Source organism: Lepisosteus oculatus, chromosome 8 (genome assembly GCF_040954835.1).
Source record: "Lepisosteus oculatus isolate fLepOcu1 chromosome 8, fLepOcu1.hap2, whole genome shotgun sequence".
Lineage (NCBI taxonomy): Eukaryota > Metazoa > Chordata > Actinopteri > Semionotiformes > Lepisosteidae > Lepisosteus > Lepisosteus oculatus.
The window spans coordinates 48599408-48615365 of record NC_090703.1 but is presented as its reverse complement, the minus strand read 5'-3'; the positions used below and the strand labels follow the sequence as shown (position 1 = coordinate 48615365).

At 52.3% G+C, this 15958-nt stretch overlaps 1 protein-coding gene across 1 annotated transcript in view; it reads left to right on the top strand.

The window, feature by feature from the left end:
• Positions 1 to 13497, top strand: part of gpc4 (glypican 4) — a 39391-nt gene extending 25894 nt beyond the window's left edge. Inside the window, exons 3-9 of the mRNA XM_069193681.1 lie at positions 1847 to 2238; positions 4146 to 4311; positions 6592 to 6722; positions 8261 to 8401; positions 9285 to 9409; positions 9831 to 10006; positions 10450 to 13497. Coding sequence (XP_069049782.1) covers positions 1847 to 2238; positions 4146 to 4311; positions 6592 to 6722; positions 8261 to 8401; positions 9285 to 9409; positions 9831 to 10006; positions 10450 to 10667 — 1349 coding nt within the window. The 3' untranslated portion in view covers positions 10668 to 13497. The remainder of the gene's footprint in view (positions 1 to 1846; positions 2239 to 4145; positions 4312 to 6591; positions 6723 to 8260; positions 8402 to 9284; positions 9410 to 9830; positions 10007 to 10449) is intronic.
• The last annotated feature ends 2461 nt before the right edge of the window (positions 13498 to 15958 follow it).

The window sequence follows — 15958 nt, the reverse complement described above, 5'->3', positions numbered from 1 at the left end:
GTCTTCCCTGGGGCTTTTTCACCGAACTCCTAAACCTGGGAAGAGCGAGTTACTGCCCCAAAAGAGAAACCACGTCGGTACGTTAATAAGGGTCCGGGTTTCTCGTGTAGCGACTCGGGGGGGAGAAGGAAGGCCAGACGAGGAGGGGGTGTGTGGGTGACTCGGTCCTTGGGGCGGCCAGGCGGGTGGAGCTCGTGCTACAGGCGGGCCCCTCTCCGCGACTTTAAACTTGCGTCCCCCGCGAGCCCAGCCCAGCCGCGGCTGCCGGAGCTGTGGCCGAGCGTGGCGCGGCGCAACCCCCCCTCCCCCCGCGGGGCTGTTGAAAGCAAACGGAAAGGCCCGCGGTGTTTCCGGTTTCCTTGGCGACACCGCGGGGGTGCGTTTGGGATTTAGTCTAGATCTCGGGCCCCTGGGGAGGCAGGCAGGAGGAGGAGGGGGAGTTAAATCCCTGGACAGAATGGAGAAGAGGTGCCCGGCCCGCGTGTGGGAGAGGGAGGGGGTCCGGCTCACGGCACCTGGTTTTTGCGGAGGTCAGGCGTTCTGCAGCAGGATGTTCGATTTCTGTAAACCCTTAGGATCAGGGCAAAGAAATCTTATTTTCTTGCTGTTGTTTTCCAAAGACTCAACCAGAGCCCAGACGTAACTTCTTTTCAGCGCCTTTCAGGGTTGTAACCTCCCACACCACCACCACCACCATCTTTTTTTGGGGGAGGCGAATAACAAAATGCTTTTGTAATCACCTATAAATCTACTAAGTAGGGTGTGTGCTGGAGTTTTCCATTTCCGTGCTAATGAAGGCCTATAGAAATGGCACAGAGGAGCTGATGGAGGGCCGCGCGCGAGACTGTGGAATTCCTTTTCTCCCCAGGTTGAGAAAGGGCTAAAGCATTCCAGAGGATTAAGAGCTGTATTGTTCTGGGGCTGCAGGGAGAGAAGAGCTTCTGCAGGCTGGGGAGACTGAAGGATGGTTGGGGAGGGGTTACAGGTCATGGGGGACCTTAGTGAGGAGGGGAAGGAGGAGGCGGGGGGGGGGGATTCACTAATCCCATTGAATTGGCCGCAGGAGAAGAAAAAAAAGGAATTTGCGCACGGAAAAATTCCATTGAATGGAGAGCAGTCAGGCTCGCTTGTTAGCGGTCGCCTCGTTTTAATGAAAATCTGCAAGCAGGCAGACTTTCTGCTGTTTCCGTTGCTCTTCGAAGACGAAGAGAGACAAAACTGCCCCTCCCCTGAAAAAAAAATCAGACCCCACTCCCCCCCCCCCCCCCCACAGCTACCACTATCGCCACCCAGAACCACCCCTCACGCAGTGTTCGTACAAAGCCTTCATCTGTGACCTATAGACCTCGAGCAGGACAGGGATGTCAAGAGGAAACCACAGCATAAAACAGGAGGAATGTCAGAGAGCTTTAAGGGGAGACAAATTCCTGTTTTTTTTGTGTGTGTAGGTGCTCTTTTCCACCATCTTCTTGGGTTTTCATCTCCTTTCTTTTTTGTTGGAGGTTTTACAATGCAGCCTTTACAGTGCGCAGCACACTGCAGACATGAGGGGCCGCCCATGCTTCCTGCAGATAGCCCCGAGGCCTGGAGCTCCCTGGCTTACAGAGGAGCGCTTCGAGGGGGCCGGGCCGGGCTCCCAGGGGCAAAGCACCCTTCAACCCCTCCGGCAGCAGTGGTGGTGAACCCCTTTCAGACGAGACAGGCGGGGGCACCCGTGTGCGTGCCGAGACTGTACCCCGTTTTTTGTGGGGGCCGCGTCCCACAAAAGCTGACGCGACGGATGCAGTTCCCCCGGAAGCCGGAACGCTGACCCCTCTCTCCCGTCTCCTTCCCGCTCTCTTTCCAGAGTTCTTCCGGGAGCTGCTGGACAAGGCCGGGCTGTCCCTGCACAACATGTTCGTGCGCACCTACGGGCTGATGTACGTGGAGAACGCCGAGCTGTTCAAGCACTTCTTCCAGGAGCTGCGGCGGTACTACGTGGCGGGGGGCGTGAGCCTGGAGCAGATGCTGGCGGAGTTCTGGGCGGAGCTGCTGGAGCGCATGTTCCGGCTGCTGAACGTGCAGCACTCCTTCTCCGACGCCTACATGGAGTGCGTGAGCAAGCACACAGAGCAGCTGCGGCCCTTCGGGGACGAGCCGCGCAAGCTCAAGCTGCAGATCACCCGGGCCTTCGTGGCCGCGCGCACCTTCGTGCAGGGCCTCGCCCTCATCCCCGAGGTGGTCGGCAAGGTGTCCACGGTGAGTAGACCCCCCTCGCCCCGGCGGCCGCACAACTTGGGGTGCGGTACTGGCTACCTCCCCCCTCCCGGGGCGATGGGTGTGTTTGATAGTCGGGCTGTCCTGTTGATTAATCGTCCTTACACTCGCATATTGCTTTTCTGGACGCTCAAAGCGCTTCACAGGTCATGGGGATCCCCTCCACCACCACCAGTGTGCAGCCCCACCTGGGTGATGTGGCAGCAGCTGTACTGCACCAGTACACTCCCCACACACCAGCTCTCAGTGGGGAGAGCAGAGTGATGAAGCCAGTTCAGAGATGGGGGTTATTAGGAGGCCATGATGGGTAAAGGCCAGGGGGAACTTTGGTCAGGACATCGCCCCTACTCTTTTCGAGAAACGCCCTGCTGGTTCCACTCACACCTCTTCCAGCAGCAGCCTTGGTTTCTCCCAGGAGGTCTCCCATCCAGGTACTGGCCAGGCCCACTCTCTGCTGAGCTCCAGTGGGCTGCCAGTGGTGAGTTGCAGGGTGATATAGCGAGTCTGTTTCATCAGCAGCGCCCCTGCGTCAGGAATGCCCGTCTGAGTTGCTGCAGTTCCCGGAAATAAAAACCGAGCACAAGGGAACTCTTGAACCAGCGATACACTCGTTACACAGCCACATTCCAGCAGTGGGAGATGGGATCTGTGTGCAGCTGTTGTCCTGTTGAAGTTCACTCTTGGCTCAGAGAGCCGGCAGGCATTGGGGTCCTGGCATGTGTGATCAGATCCGGGAGGGGGCTCCTCTGTCGGGGGCCAAACAGCCTTTTGTTTGCTTCAGGGGCAACCTCCTCCCAGCTGGGGCAGAACACTTGACTGTTTCAGGGTCTGATTTCTTGATGTGTCTGCACCCTGAGAGGTGACTCTTGACACGTCTTAAACCGATTCGAGTCTGCGCCCCAATGTTCCAGTTGGTTGCAACATCATGAACTTCTCTGCCACTGGGGGCAACTGGGCGACAGCAGTGGTGTGTCTCGCAGACCCACCTGGCTCTGACGGTGGAGCATGCTCTTTAAAGGGTCTGCTGCTAGCCATGTGCTGAAGGAAAAGCGTGGTTCTTGAAAATTGGCAACATTTGTCAGACCAGAGGGTCCTTTTAGTAAAGATTACGACTACTGCCTGTAGTAACTGTAAGACGTTTTTGCTGCCGGTTCTTTTAGGTGCTGACCAGTGAGAACATGTGAGCAACATTATCATTTTTAAATTGTGTGGGTTTGACAGGCCAAATTCTGACTTGACCCATGGTGCCTTGCAGAGCCGGCTTTGCAAAAATAAAATTAATTCTACAGGAAAGAGGAAAGGAGATTATTATGCGACTCAGCGATGCCTCCCAATTCCTTAACAAGAGTAGTCGAAAACCCTTGGAAATAACTGATTAATGGCCTGTGACTTACATCGGTTCTCTGTTTGGAAAAGTTGGTGTGACAAAGTGTGAAGGGAGATCAGCTCAAATTTTAGATCTCTAGGTATCTGTGGAGAAAGGCATGCCTTGTTGTCAGTATGTCATTTGGTATTTTATGTACTGATTCCTTTTACTGATTTTTATGCTAGAACCCCAGCAGAATTAATGTGTGTGGGAAGGTAGTTCCTACGCTGTTCCTGAGGGAGCTCATGTCTGTTCTGTGTTTTGCTCCAGTGCTGTTCTTAATCACAAATTTCAGTTTTCTAGTTGGGGCATATTTTAAAATCTGCTCTCAGGGTCTTTCAGCATCTTGAAAAGTCGAAGGGGATTTGTGAGGGGCGCTGGTGACACACAGGCAGTGTTTCAAGGCCAGGGGTAGGACTGGGGGCCCTCTGTCAGGGCAGTAGCTGCAGGAGTTAAGCTCACTTGACTGTCAGGCCTGAGTCTTTACTGGGGGTTTTATCTGTGTGTGTCCCCCCCCACCCAGGTGAACGCCTCCCCCAGCTGTGTACGGGCCGCCATGAAGATGATGTACTGCCCCTACTGCAGCGGGCAGGTGACGCTGAAGCCCTGCCGCAACTACTGCCTCAACGTGATGAAGGGCTGCCTGGCCAACCAGGCTGACCTGGACACCGAGTGGAACAACTTCCTGGGTGAGCTGGCGGGAGGGGGAGGGGGGGGGCTGGGGGCCTGAGGTCGGGTCCAAAAAAAACCTCAAACATGCCTGTGCCAGAACTCAAAAGGGGAGTACTTGGAAAGGCATTACAATTCTTGAAATGGTCCAAAAACAGTTTCCAGCAGGGCTTTCTCATTTAGCATTTGTGATCCTAGCGGGGGTTTTGCAATATGCAGGGGCCGTGTTGCACAGTTTCGGGACACGATTGGATCCCGCTGCCCCCTCCCTGCTGTCGCCTCCTGTTTCTCATGTGGAAAAGTTTGCAAACAGGAACGACTTCTTGTGTCCTTCTTGCGCCCTCTGACACATGGAGGGTTCAGTTGCCTGCACAGTCATGTGAAGATGTTTTTCCCCTGGCAGTCATAACGCAACTGTTCAGCAGCCAGCTGATGGTCGTCATCGCTAACCTTCTCTGAAGCTTGCCCAGCGACTCTGGGTGATAAAGTTCCCTGTAAGCACAGCCTGCTTTGTCTGTTCCAGGAACTAACAGAAAAAAAATCGCATGCATTTTAGGGGAACATGTGGACTGTTGGTCTGTTGCTTTAACAGTCGGTTTATCTCTGTCCCTGTCTGGCTCAAAAGCAGGCTGTACAAATGGACTTTGCCTGGAGAGAGCAATTTCCCTTTGGCGCAAAAACCTCTTGGAGCTCGGAAAATCTAAAATGATGTAATGGGATTAAAGATGGAGAAAATTAATAATAATGGCCGAGTCTCCCTTTGGAGACTTTCACAGGAATTTCGCAAGAATGTAGGGGATCCGATTTACATTTTCCTGAAAGGAGAGTGCTCACCCCCTCCCTTCCCCGCCTTCCAGAAATTAAAAGAGAAAAGTCTCAATCAGACCCCCTTCGCTGCCCCTTCAGGCTGGTGACAGCCAGCCCTGCTGGAGGTCTGATTGTGCTCTGTGTCCCCGCCTGTGAAAGAGAGCAGCACATTCCTCAGGGCAGGGACACTCGGAGCTGCGTCCCAGGCAACACGCGCTCCCGGCCCTCTGGCTTTGTCCCTGCCGCCCCGCAGGGGGACGAGGGGGTGCCCGTGGCCCCTCTCCGCGGGAGCAGCCCAAAGAGGAAGATCACTGCCGGTCGGTGTGTGTCGGCATGCGCAAGTGACATGGCCGGGCAGGGCTTTTAACTAACCCGAGCACTGCTGATGGTGGTGTTAGACTCATTTAGCATTTGTGATCCTTGACTTTTAACTAACCCGAGCACTGCTGATGGTGGTGTTAGACCTCTCATGTTGTACAGCGGGAGGAAGAAAGACACATTTTCTGTTCCAGTGTGTAACAATGCATTTTGTACAATTTGTCCTTCTACTGCGGCGGACCTGTGTTCATTTACCAGTGTAGTGTACAGAACATTTGTGCAATGCAAGGGTTAAGAATTGCTTGTTGTACAGGCATGATCATTTAAATTTGAATAGCTATGTTAACACGTCATTAAATTATTTAGGGTTTATGTGGTATTTCCTTTGCATGGCATGAGAGCGTTTCTTTATCGATCACTGAGTTGAAGCCCCATCTGGAATGTTGATTACTTTTGTAGGTCATAGTTCATACAGCCCCATATCCAGCACAGTTGAGCCAGCTGCGTGGAGTTGCTAACTGGCTCCCCCATGTGGCACGAGGGCTGCAGTGCATGAACTTGTCCCGGCCGCCACACATTCAGTTAGTTCTTGGAGGGATTATCACAGTTCAGTGTGTCAGTAAGGCAGTGCATGGCGCTCAGGCCTGGTTCACACTCCATTCCCCCGCTGTGGTGAGGAATCTCAGTCAGCCCCTTGAGCACGCAAGGTTCTAGTGACGGCCTTCCAGGAGCATGTACTGCTCCTATTGCAGCCCGGGGCCAGACTTGTCGAAACTCTATATCCGCCCCTTCAGTTTTGCCAAAGCAGGAATGCAAGGAGCAGCTCACAGCAGAACCTCCTCCTGCACGGCCCATGGTGGATTCGTGGAATTCTGTCTGCTGGGGTGCAACAGAACAGCAGCGCTGTAGCGAGAAATAGGAGAGAAATATGACGACAGAGACAGAAATTAAAGGGCAACGGCTAAAGTTGAGAAATGCAGTTAGTTAATGTGGAAATTCAGCAACATGTGTGTACTTTGCTTGAATGCCCTTAAATGTGACATACACTGAAGATGTTTCAGTTGTCTGCTACTATAAAAGGTGGTAAGAGGGTTTTTTGCAGGGTTATCCGTAATGCTGCAGCTGCTGTTGTGTGCTGAAGCACCCAGGTTCACACCCCTCTGCCCCCCCCGCAGACGCTATGCTGAGCCTGGCCGACCGCCTGGAAGGGCCCTTCAACTTCGAGTCGGTCATGGACCCCATCGACGTGAAGATCTCGGAAGCCATCATGAACATGCAGGAGAACAGCGTGCAGGTCTCCCAGAAGGTGGGGCTCCTCCGAAAGCCGTCTTGTCCTGCGCGCCGCGCGCCGTGACCTCTGCGCTGTGTCTCCCCCCGAGAGTGCAGTCGAATGTTCGTGCGCTGCTCGTTCTTGTGTTGACTGGTTTCAGTCTGAAAGCTTTCCCAGGGCTGTCAGCCAGTCCTCCTTGTCTTAATGAATGCAAGTCCAGCTCTGCTGTCCCAGCTGTCTGATTTCATGAACAGTTATAGACACAGTCCTACTGTAAGCCCTCAGCGCCACAGCTGAGCTCCACTGCTCATTAAGATGCTTTTAAATGCAGATTGAACTGGGTTACACATTAACTGAGCTTTAAACCTGTTGAAGCAGGCCTTCTCTGTTTATCACGTTAGTGTTTAACGTGGATGTATTTCGTTGTTTAAACATTCCCTAGCACTGTGGGTTTTTTTTTAAAAAGTCAATATTTAACACCAATTTCATGAAATGACATTGTGCTCCCATGATGCTATATTCCACTACCCACTGTGTGTTGGTGGGGTTTTTCAGTCTTGAGGTGACCCTGCAGCAGGGAACGGCAGATTTCTGATAGAAGATGGACAGTCTTGATCGCCAGAGTTTGTGCATGGGCTTCCTTAAAGTCAGCAAAACTCAGCTGGAATGATGAGAAGAGGATGAATTCTGGGCAGCTCAGAATTCTCTTAACTTCTCGTTTTCTGCACTGTGGACACGAGTAAGGATCGTGGTACAGTGTAAGAGTGTCTGGCACAATCTCTGTTGAGATGGCAGAAGACACCAGCTAGCGACGTCATCTCAGTGTTGGCTGTCATTTGGCGTGTTCTTTAGAAGTGTAGAAAAACCCCCACAAGAACATCCGTGTGTATTCATAAGAAAAATCATATTCACTAACATGATAAAACAGGACAGACTGCCACTCGCCCTTTCGGGTTTCGTTCAGACTTCCTGAACTTCCACCACCGCAGGTGTCTGCAGACGCTGGTGGCCACTGTGGTCATTAAGGCTGTGTCTGGTGTTTAGAACAGGCAGGGGTGTCGCTAGCTGCTAGGAGATGCCCCTCCACCTGTCTCGGCGAAAGGAAATAAGGTCATTATAGGTATATTCCCGTTTCATTGTAAAAATAATCTCGGATATCTGTGACCTCTACGCTTGCACATGTGATGCGGACGTTTAGGCGACACTCACATCACACTTCTGAAAACATCTCACTTGTCCGTGTTAACAAATAAAGCAACAAATAAAGTCTAAACTGGACTACATTAATCTCAACTACAGACTCCAGAGTTTTGCTTGCCCTTGCCCGGGAGGTCCCACGCTGCTGGGATCATGTGCTCTGAAACTCCACAGGTGGCTAGGAGTCGGGGAGTAGCAGCAGAACATCCTTGGTCGCTCATTCTTGCTGTGTTGGGTTCGACAGCCCATGCGCCGTACGTTCGATTGGCTGATCTTTTCTCGACTGTCTTCCTTCTCTGCGAGACCTCTATTTCTAAGCTCTGTTTCTGTTCCGGTCCTGTATCTCACCCGAGACTCTCCCTCGCTCGCTCTCCCAGGTGTTCCAGGGTTGTGGCCAGCCCAGGCCCGCCCAGGTGTCCAAACGCTCGGTACGAGAGGGGGGCTTCGCCGCCCGATTCCGCCCCTACAGCCCAGACGCCCGGCCTACAACCGCAGCCGGCACCAGCCTGGACAGACTGGTAAGACAGCGGGCAGTTCTTTGTCCAGGTCTGGTAACTGATGCTTCAGGACTGACCAGTCGGGATTAATTTCAGATCGGTCTGCTACTTGTCACCCCAATGAGCATGATAGGCCTCAGTGGGCTCCTGTGATTCACAGCCTCTCCGATAGATAAACTGGTAACTTGCCAAACTGTTTGACTTTGCTGACCAGCATTCAACACTGTGAACATACTGCAGTGTGTGTTCTTCTGGACCCTTGAAATACAAACCCCACACCAACGGTACTGATATTTTTTGTGTTTTTATTCAGATTAAACGCATATATCGCAGTCAGTAGAATAGATCTCTTGCAGTAGAGGTCAGGTTTGCAGGGCTGGGGTTAAACAGGTCCACACCCGGCGGGGCAGTGGCTCTGTGGCTCAGGATCTGCGCCTGTGACTGGAAGGTTGCCGGTTCAAATCCCGCAGCCGGCAGAGGAATCCTACTCCGTTGGGCCCCTGAGCAAGGCCCTTAACCCCAACTGCTCCAGGGGCGCTGTACAATGGCTGACCCTGCGCTCTGACCCCAAGCTTCTCTCCCTGTCTGTGTCTCCATGGAGAAAAGCTGGGGTATGCGAAAAGATGAATTCCTAATGCAAGAAATTGTATAGGGCTAATAAAGAAACATTATCATTATTATCATTATAAACATTATCATTATTATCATTAACATTACCTGCAAACTGCTGTCTGTAGGGCAGCTCCGCAGTGTCACAGACACGCTGAGGATCTTGTCCTTGATCTTTGAGAGATCTTGCAGTCGATCTGCCCGCAGCGAGGGATTCATCTTAATTCAGGGAGGTCATCTGTTTCGGCAGCACCTGTCGCACGCGGTGGTCTGAGGTATTCTCTCCTCTCTCCAGGTGACGGACATCAAGAAGAAGCTGAAACACGCCAAGAAGTTCTGGTCCACGCTGCCGGAGAGCGTGTGCACAGGGGAGCGGATCGGCACCGGGGACGAGTGTTGGAACGGCACGGCCAAGAGCAGGTGGGGTCACCGTCTCGCGACGTCTTCACTGCGCCTCGTCTCGAATCCTGCCCCTCTGTTGACGGAGCGGGCACCGCAGGCTCGATTCTGGACTGGGGCCCTGGGTTCAGCTCTGGGTGCTGTCTGTATGGAGTTTATATATTCTCCCCGTGTGCATGTGGCTTTCCTCCGGGTGCTCCCGTGTGCTCAGGCAGTCCAGAGACATGCCGCCAGGTTTGGCTTCTGGGGAAATTGCATGCTGGGATGGGCTCCGGCTCCCCTCCAACCCTGTACAGGATAAAGCAATTGGAAAACTGATGGATGATGGGAAAGCTCAAAGCTGGAAGTGATAAGGGGGGGTGTGTGACTGGGGCGCGATAAAGGCTGCTTCTGCGGGCACATTGGGCTTGATCGTATCCCCCCTCCCTCCCCCTGGCTCCAGGTACGAGTCGGTGGTGATGGGAAATGGACTAGCCAACCAGGTGACCAACCCCGACGTGGAGGTGGACATCACCAAGCCTGACGCGGTGATTCGCCGGCAGATCCTGACCCTGCGCATCATGACCAACAAGCTGAAGAGCGCCCACAGCGGCAACGACGTGTCCTTCTTCGACATGAGTGAGTAACGGGCCGACCCACTCCTCCCTGAGAGAAGGCCATAGCCTGCGATCTCGGGTTTGAGCCTGGGTCATGTCGCCGTGATTGGGATTTCAGCCTCTCCGCGGGGGAGGAGAGCAGAGTGATGAAGCCAGTTCAGAGATGGGGATTATTAGGAGGCCATGTCTGGTAAAGGCCCAGGGGGAGATGTGGCCAGGACACCTGCCCTACTCTTTTTGAGCAACTCCCTGGGGTTTGTGATGACCGTGCAGAGTCGGTGAGGCTCAGTGGTGATGCAGCTGCCGGCCCGATTCTCCCAGTATCTCCCGAGTCTGTACCTCAGCCGGGCAGAGCCAGCAGCTCCTGGCAGTGGGAGGAGGGTGGGGGTTGGCGTAGCCTGGCCAGCCTGAGCAGGTCGAACCCGGGTCCCCCCCGTCGCTGACGTTGGCCGTGTTGCCCCGCAGGCGAGGAAGGCAGCGGCGAGGAGAGCGGCAGCGGGTGCGAGGGCCCTCAGTGCACGGCGGACTTCGACTTCCAGCCCACCGCGGCGATCAAGCCGCGCGTCGTGGTCCCGAAGGCCAGCGGGGTGGACAGCGGGGCGGCGGGCGGGCCGGCGGGCGGCCCGGCCCTGGGGCTGGCGCTGGCGGCCGCGGCCCTGGCCCTGCTGGCGCTGCGGAGCTAATGCCCAGGGCGGGGCAGAGCGGGAGGAGGAGGAGGCTCAGCGAGAGAGACCGCCTTCAGGACTGTGATCAGCACCTGGCCTGCTTGCCAGCTGGGGACTCCAGCTTTTTTCCCTTCGTTTTGGACATTCTGTTTTCCTGTTCTGTTCCTGTTCTGACGGACACGAGTGCACCGCTGGGGGCAGACAAGCCAGCTGCCGCCTTCCCAGGGTCGAGAAGCCATCCCTGCAGCCTTGTAGCTGCTGCCCCCCACCCCAACACCTCCCCCCCCCCCCCGAAAGCCGAAAGCCTTCTAATCCAGTGTTCCTGTTTGCTTTCCCCCAGTAGTGAGCGTGTCTGTGAGAGGGTCACCACAGACGCTGTCGGTGCAAGACTGTGATGTGTGAGTTAGTGTGTGAGTCAGTCTGTGTGTATGTCCATTAGTTCTCAGCCCAGACACAACCTGCTTTGCTCGCAGGAAATCCTCTGTAGATTTTTACAATGCGATTGTTAGATGATTTTTTTTTTACAATATTTTAAGTAACGTTTTGTGGCCCACACCTGTTCTTGATTTTTTTAAAATGTTTTATGCGTGATTTTTTTAAAAAAATGAGATAGTCTTTCCGCCTAGGGTGTCGTTCTGTGATCGTGCTGCACAGAGGAGATTTGGGTTCGGTGTCACTGGCGGCGTGGGCTGTGGAAGTGGCCTGTTCAGAACCGTTCCGAGGCGCACAGCGGTCACTGCCCGCACCGGACCCGCCCGCCTGAGCTCCTCCCGGCCAGGCGGGGGCGCTGTGAGCACGGCGGCGAAGCGAGGGGTGGGCGAGTGTCGGCCAGTGACCCCCCCCCCGGTGTCCGGCCGCTCTGGGTCCTCTGGCCTGGCAGCTGAGAAGTCGGAGGCAGGCCTGGTGTTTCTGGCTGATGAGCCTGAGCAGAGCACATCAAGTCCAAAGGCAGGACCGTGATCGTGCAGCGCCGAGGATCTGTGCCCAGGGTTCACGCGGCTTTGAGCAGCTCATTGCACACAGGAAAAGTGCAAAACAGCTTTTCAGGCGACGGCTTAATCTAGCTTCTCCAGTAGCACTAAGCATCAGCCTTGTGCTGATTTTTTATAATAGTGTTTTTACTAAAGAAACCAAGACTGGATTGTCTGAACAAATCAGTAGTTTAAACCAGTATTTCAGATGCCATGAGGAGAGCAAGTATTACACAGATTTTCTTTGAAATATAAGGTTTTTTAATGCAGTTTGCCTCTGCAGGTGTTGCCCTGGCGACACGGTGTTCCAGACAGTCAGTGAGAGGTGTCTGTGTGGCGGCGTGTGTGCGTGTCACGGTCTGTTCGTGTGTGTGTGTGTGTCTGCGCGCGCGCACTGCATGAAGACGGCACCGCAGGCAAAACCCCCCTGCCTTTGTTTCTCGGAGGCGGTGGAGATCCGATTCTCGAGGCCTGATTGTCTGGGTGCGTATGCATGTCTGTCTCTTGTAGGAAAATGTAACCCCCGCCCTCACCACCACCACCACAGGGTCAGTCCTGCTCCAGGCGACCCCTGCCTTGAGTGGGGTGTAGTTGCATACCTGATAATTTATGCCAAAAGTGCCCTTTGAATTGTGTACCTTGAACAGTGTGCTCTAGGTATACTTATTCATACTGGCTGAGCCTTTGATCAGTATGAAGTGAATACAGGGTAAGATGAAACTGTAGGAACCACAGCAGTGCTTAACAGAGGAACGGCCGGGCGTGTCCCTCGGGCTTGACTGTTCCTCACAATCATTCCTTGGCTGCAGCAGGGCGCCTGCCTGCCGGCTGCCAGTCCCTCCAGTTCCGACTGCAGTTAGTCCCAGTGGAATGAGCCAGACTGGCAGGAAGCAAGTCGCTGGCTCTCTTCATCCACCATCAGAGACTTCCCATTGTCACACGTCCTCAGTTCTTGTACAGTAAATTATTTAATTGCATGTTGTTTTTTTTTAAAAAAAGGCATTTTTGAAAAATCAGACATGCTCACAGGAAAAAAAAAAGATTGCATCCATAGGTATTTGATATACAGTACTTAAAGTATCTATATTTATATACGCAGGTAAAAATGGCATGTTCTTTATAGGTTTTTGAAGAATTAGCTACTTTTTTTTTTAACTTCAGGTTGTCCGTTTACCAAGAGCTTTTTTCTTGATGGGGAGGCAGGGCGCTTGGCGGGCAGTGTGCCCCCCTCGGAGAGTGTCCGTCTTTGGGCACCCGGGGGTCAGGAGGTCGCCGCCCGGCTGCTTCAGCATGCAGCGCGCTCGGCTTCAAAGAGGGCGACCACTGCCGGCCAACAGAAAATCGGGATTCGTCGCCTCCTTGGCAGTGGATTTCAGGGTGCTGTCATGTCCTCATTTCCCACGTGGTCCTCTTTGGGGTGACTGATCGGTTTACAAGAACCGCTGTCTCTTGTGGCCGTACTGACTTCTGGCGGCATGTGTTTGATGCTGGGGGTACGGGTGCGTTTGTGTGTTGGGGCAGGAGTGGGCGGGCACTGGGCCCATGCTCGGAGACCAGTTGCCCAGGAGGCCCGACCAGACCCGTCCCACACACACACACCGCCTCAGCGGCCCCACCAGCCTGGCCCATGTCCGCACACAGTGGGTCCTGTTCAGGTGTCGGGTGTGAGCAGCCGAAAGTGTGTAAATACAGACAGCGATTTTATAAAGACTCTAGATGTCTCTGAAAGAGACCATAACAATCCATTGGAACCTATTTTCTTTTGTATCAGATAACTATGACTGGAGCAGAGAAGGAGATCGTGGGAATAGATGCTATAAAGAGACAAAAGTGGAAAAATGTCTAGTCTTGTTAAAATAAAGACTGCAAATATTTAAGTTTCTCTTGTTGGTCTGCTTATTTTATAACGTGTCCGATCGCTGGTTGTGAACTGTGCTGCGTTGATACTGGACAGAATGAGCTCAACTCTTCTCATGGTCCTTTCAGAGTTCTCCTGAAGAACAGAAGCTGTCAGACTGGTCCAGTTCGGGCAATAATGAGCCGACTGGTCAATAACCCCTCTGGATGGAAAAGCTGTAGACCAGGGGTCTGTAGCCCTGGTGCCAGAGAGTCCCAGTCCAGGTCCTGTTAAGGGTCGCCTTTACCTCTGTAAAGGGTCTTTAAGGTTACTGTTAAGGGTCTTTACCTCTAACTTAAAGAACTGAAACACCCATTCAGGCACTTGATCAATTCAGCAAGTCGAGTTTCGATAAAAAGAACACTGGTCCTTGAGCACTGAAGATGATCGCTTTTTTGGCCCTATACAATTTCTTGTCTTAGGAATTTGTCTTTTTGCATGTCCAAACTTCCTCTCCATGAGACACAGACAGAGAGAGAAGCTGGGGGTCAGAGCACAGGGTCGGCCATTCATACAACCCCCCTGGAGCAGTTGGGGTTAAGGGCCTTGCTCAGGGGCCCAACGGAGTAGGATTCCCCTGCCGGTCGTGGGATTTGAACCGGCAACCTTCCAGCCACAGGCGCAGATCCTGAGCCACAGAGCGAATAACAGCAGAATCCCATTTGAAACCACAAAAACAAGCTTTTAATTGTTTAATTGACCCTTGGCCAATTCTTCCAGGCCTTTAGAAATTGTGGATTTAAAGGTGACCTAAAAAATCTGACGGATTGAGGGCTCCCGCGGTGGACACCCCATTTGTCCGGGGCGGATAGGGGTACCCTCCTTTTCCAACACCAGGCTGTTGCACTGTCGGACCTGCAGTGAAATGTCTCGCTGTTCTGGGTATTCCCGGGTTTGGAATAGCTGACACATAATCATAGTAATCTGCAATATTGGTTTAAAATTCTTATTTGCATAGTCGTCTTGATGAATGAAACTGGGGAAATTCTGATTTCGACGCCTTGCAAGATGTTTTTTTTTTTTACACGAGGAACCGGTGGCCATATTTTGGTTTTCAAAAAAGAGGACGGAGGGGATAATCGACACTCGACACACGCCTCCAAAGTAATGAATATTACTTTTTCTAATAATAATAATTGGTTACACTTATATAGCGCTTTTCTGGACACTCCACTCAAAGCGCTTTACAGGTAATGGGGATCCCCTCCACCACCACCAATGTGCAGCCCCACCTGGATGATGTGATGGCAGCCATAGTGCGCCAGACCACAATAAAAAAATAAAAATATATAAAATATATATTATTATATATTGTATAATAAAAAAATCAATGTAAATGCTCTAGTTTTTATTCAATTTAGTAAACTTTTAAACAGTTGCAGGGTTGCTATTTCTCTTCAATAATGGCAAACAAGGAAAAAAAACTAAAATACAGCCCTATTTTAAACAAAGGTGGTTGTTGTTGTTGTTGTTTTTTTCATTTTAATACAAACGTCTTAACATCCGAGGTAAAAATGAAGACATGATAACTTAGGAGACGTCCTCCTTGGTTGAAAAGTGATCGATTTTGACGAAACATTTTGAAATACAATGAAACAAGTTAAACATTGTTTCTCATGGCCATAAAGAGACACACACACACACGTCCGGGGGAAAAAGAGGACGTCTGGTCACCCTAAGAACCGGGAGCCTGTAAATAAAAAAACTCCGTGAATTCCACAGTCGGCCCCCCGTGGGAGAAACGGGCAGGACCGAACAATAATTCTCCGTGTGGAGGACGATACCGCGCAAACCAGACGCCGCCCGCACCTGACAGCGAGCCAAGCTCCGCCTCTCTTCTCGCGTGACTGACCCACGGCTCCTGCCAAGGCGCCCGCAGGCGAGGCCAGGCGCTCCCCCTGGCGCACGCGGGGTGGGAGTGGCGTGTTTCTGCGCGAGATGGAAGCTCGGGGGCGCTGGGGTTTCGCCGCCGAGAGAAAGCAAAGCTGAACGCAAAAAAAAAAAGGGCGAGTGTGGAGGCCGGGTGGTAATTTCGACTTGTCGAACTGAAATACAACAAAAACGTCGACAGTGTTGTCACGGTTGCAACCCTTAATTGGACACTATTAATTAAATTGGTGTTCACAAAATGCAATTATTTAGGTAAAAGTACTGTCTGGTATATATTTGTTCTCGGTACAAACCATTGGACTGCGTGTTGCAGACGGTTGCTTTTAAATTTGAAATTACTTTTTTGAACATTTTTGTTATTTCCACGAAGTCTCGGACCGAAACAAATATTCCAGGTTATATCAAGTTATTTAAAGTATTCGTCTCCGCTATATTGCAAACGTCTGTTGCATAGTTGCTGCCTACCGATTAAATAAACCTGAACTTTATCACAAAACGAGGAATTCACGCAGTAATAAAATCCAGTAATTTTGTTAGTGTTCAGCAAAAGC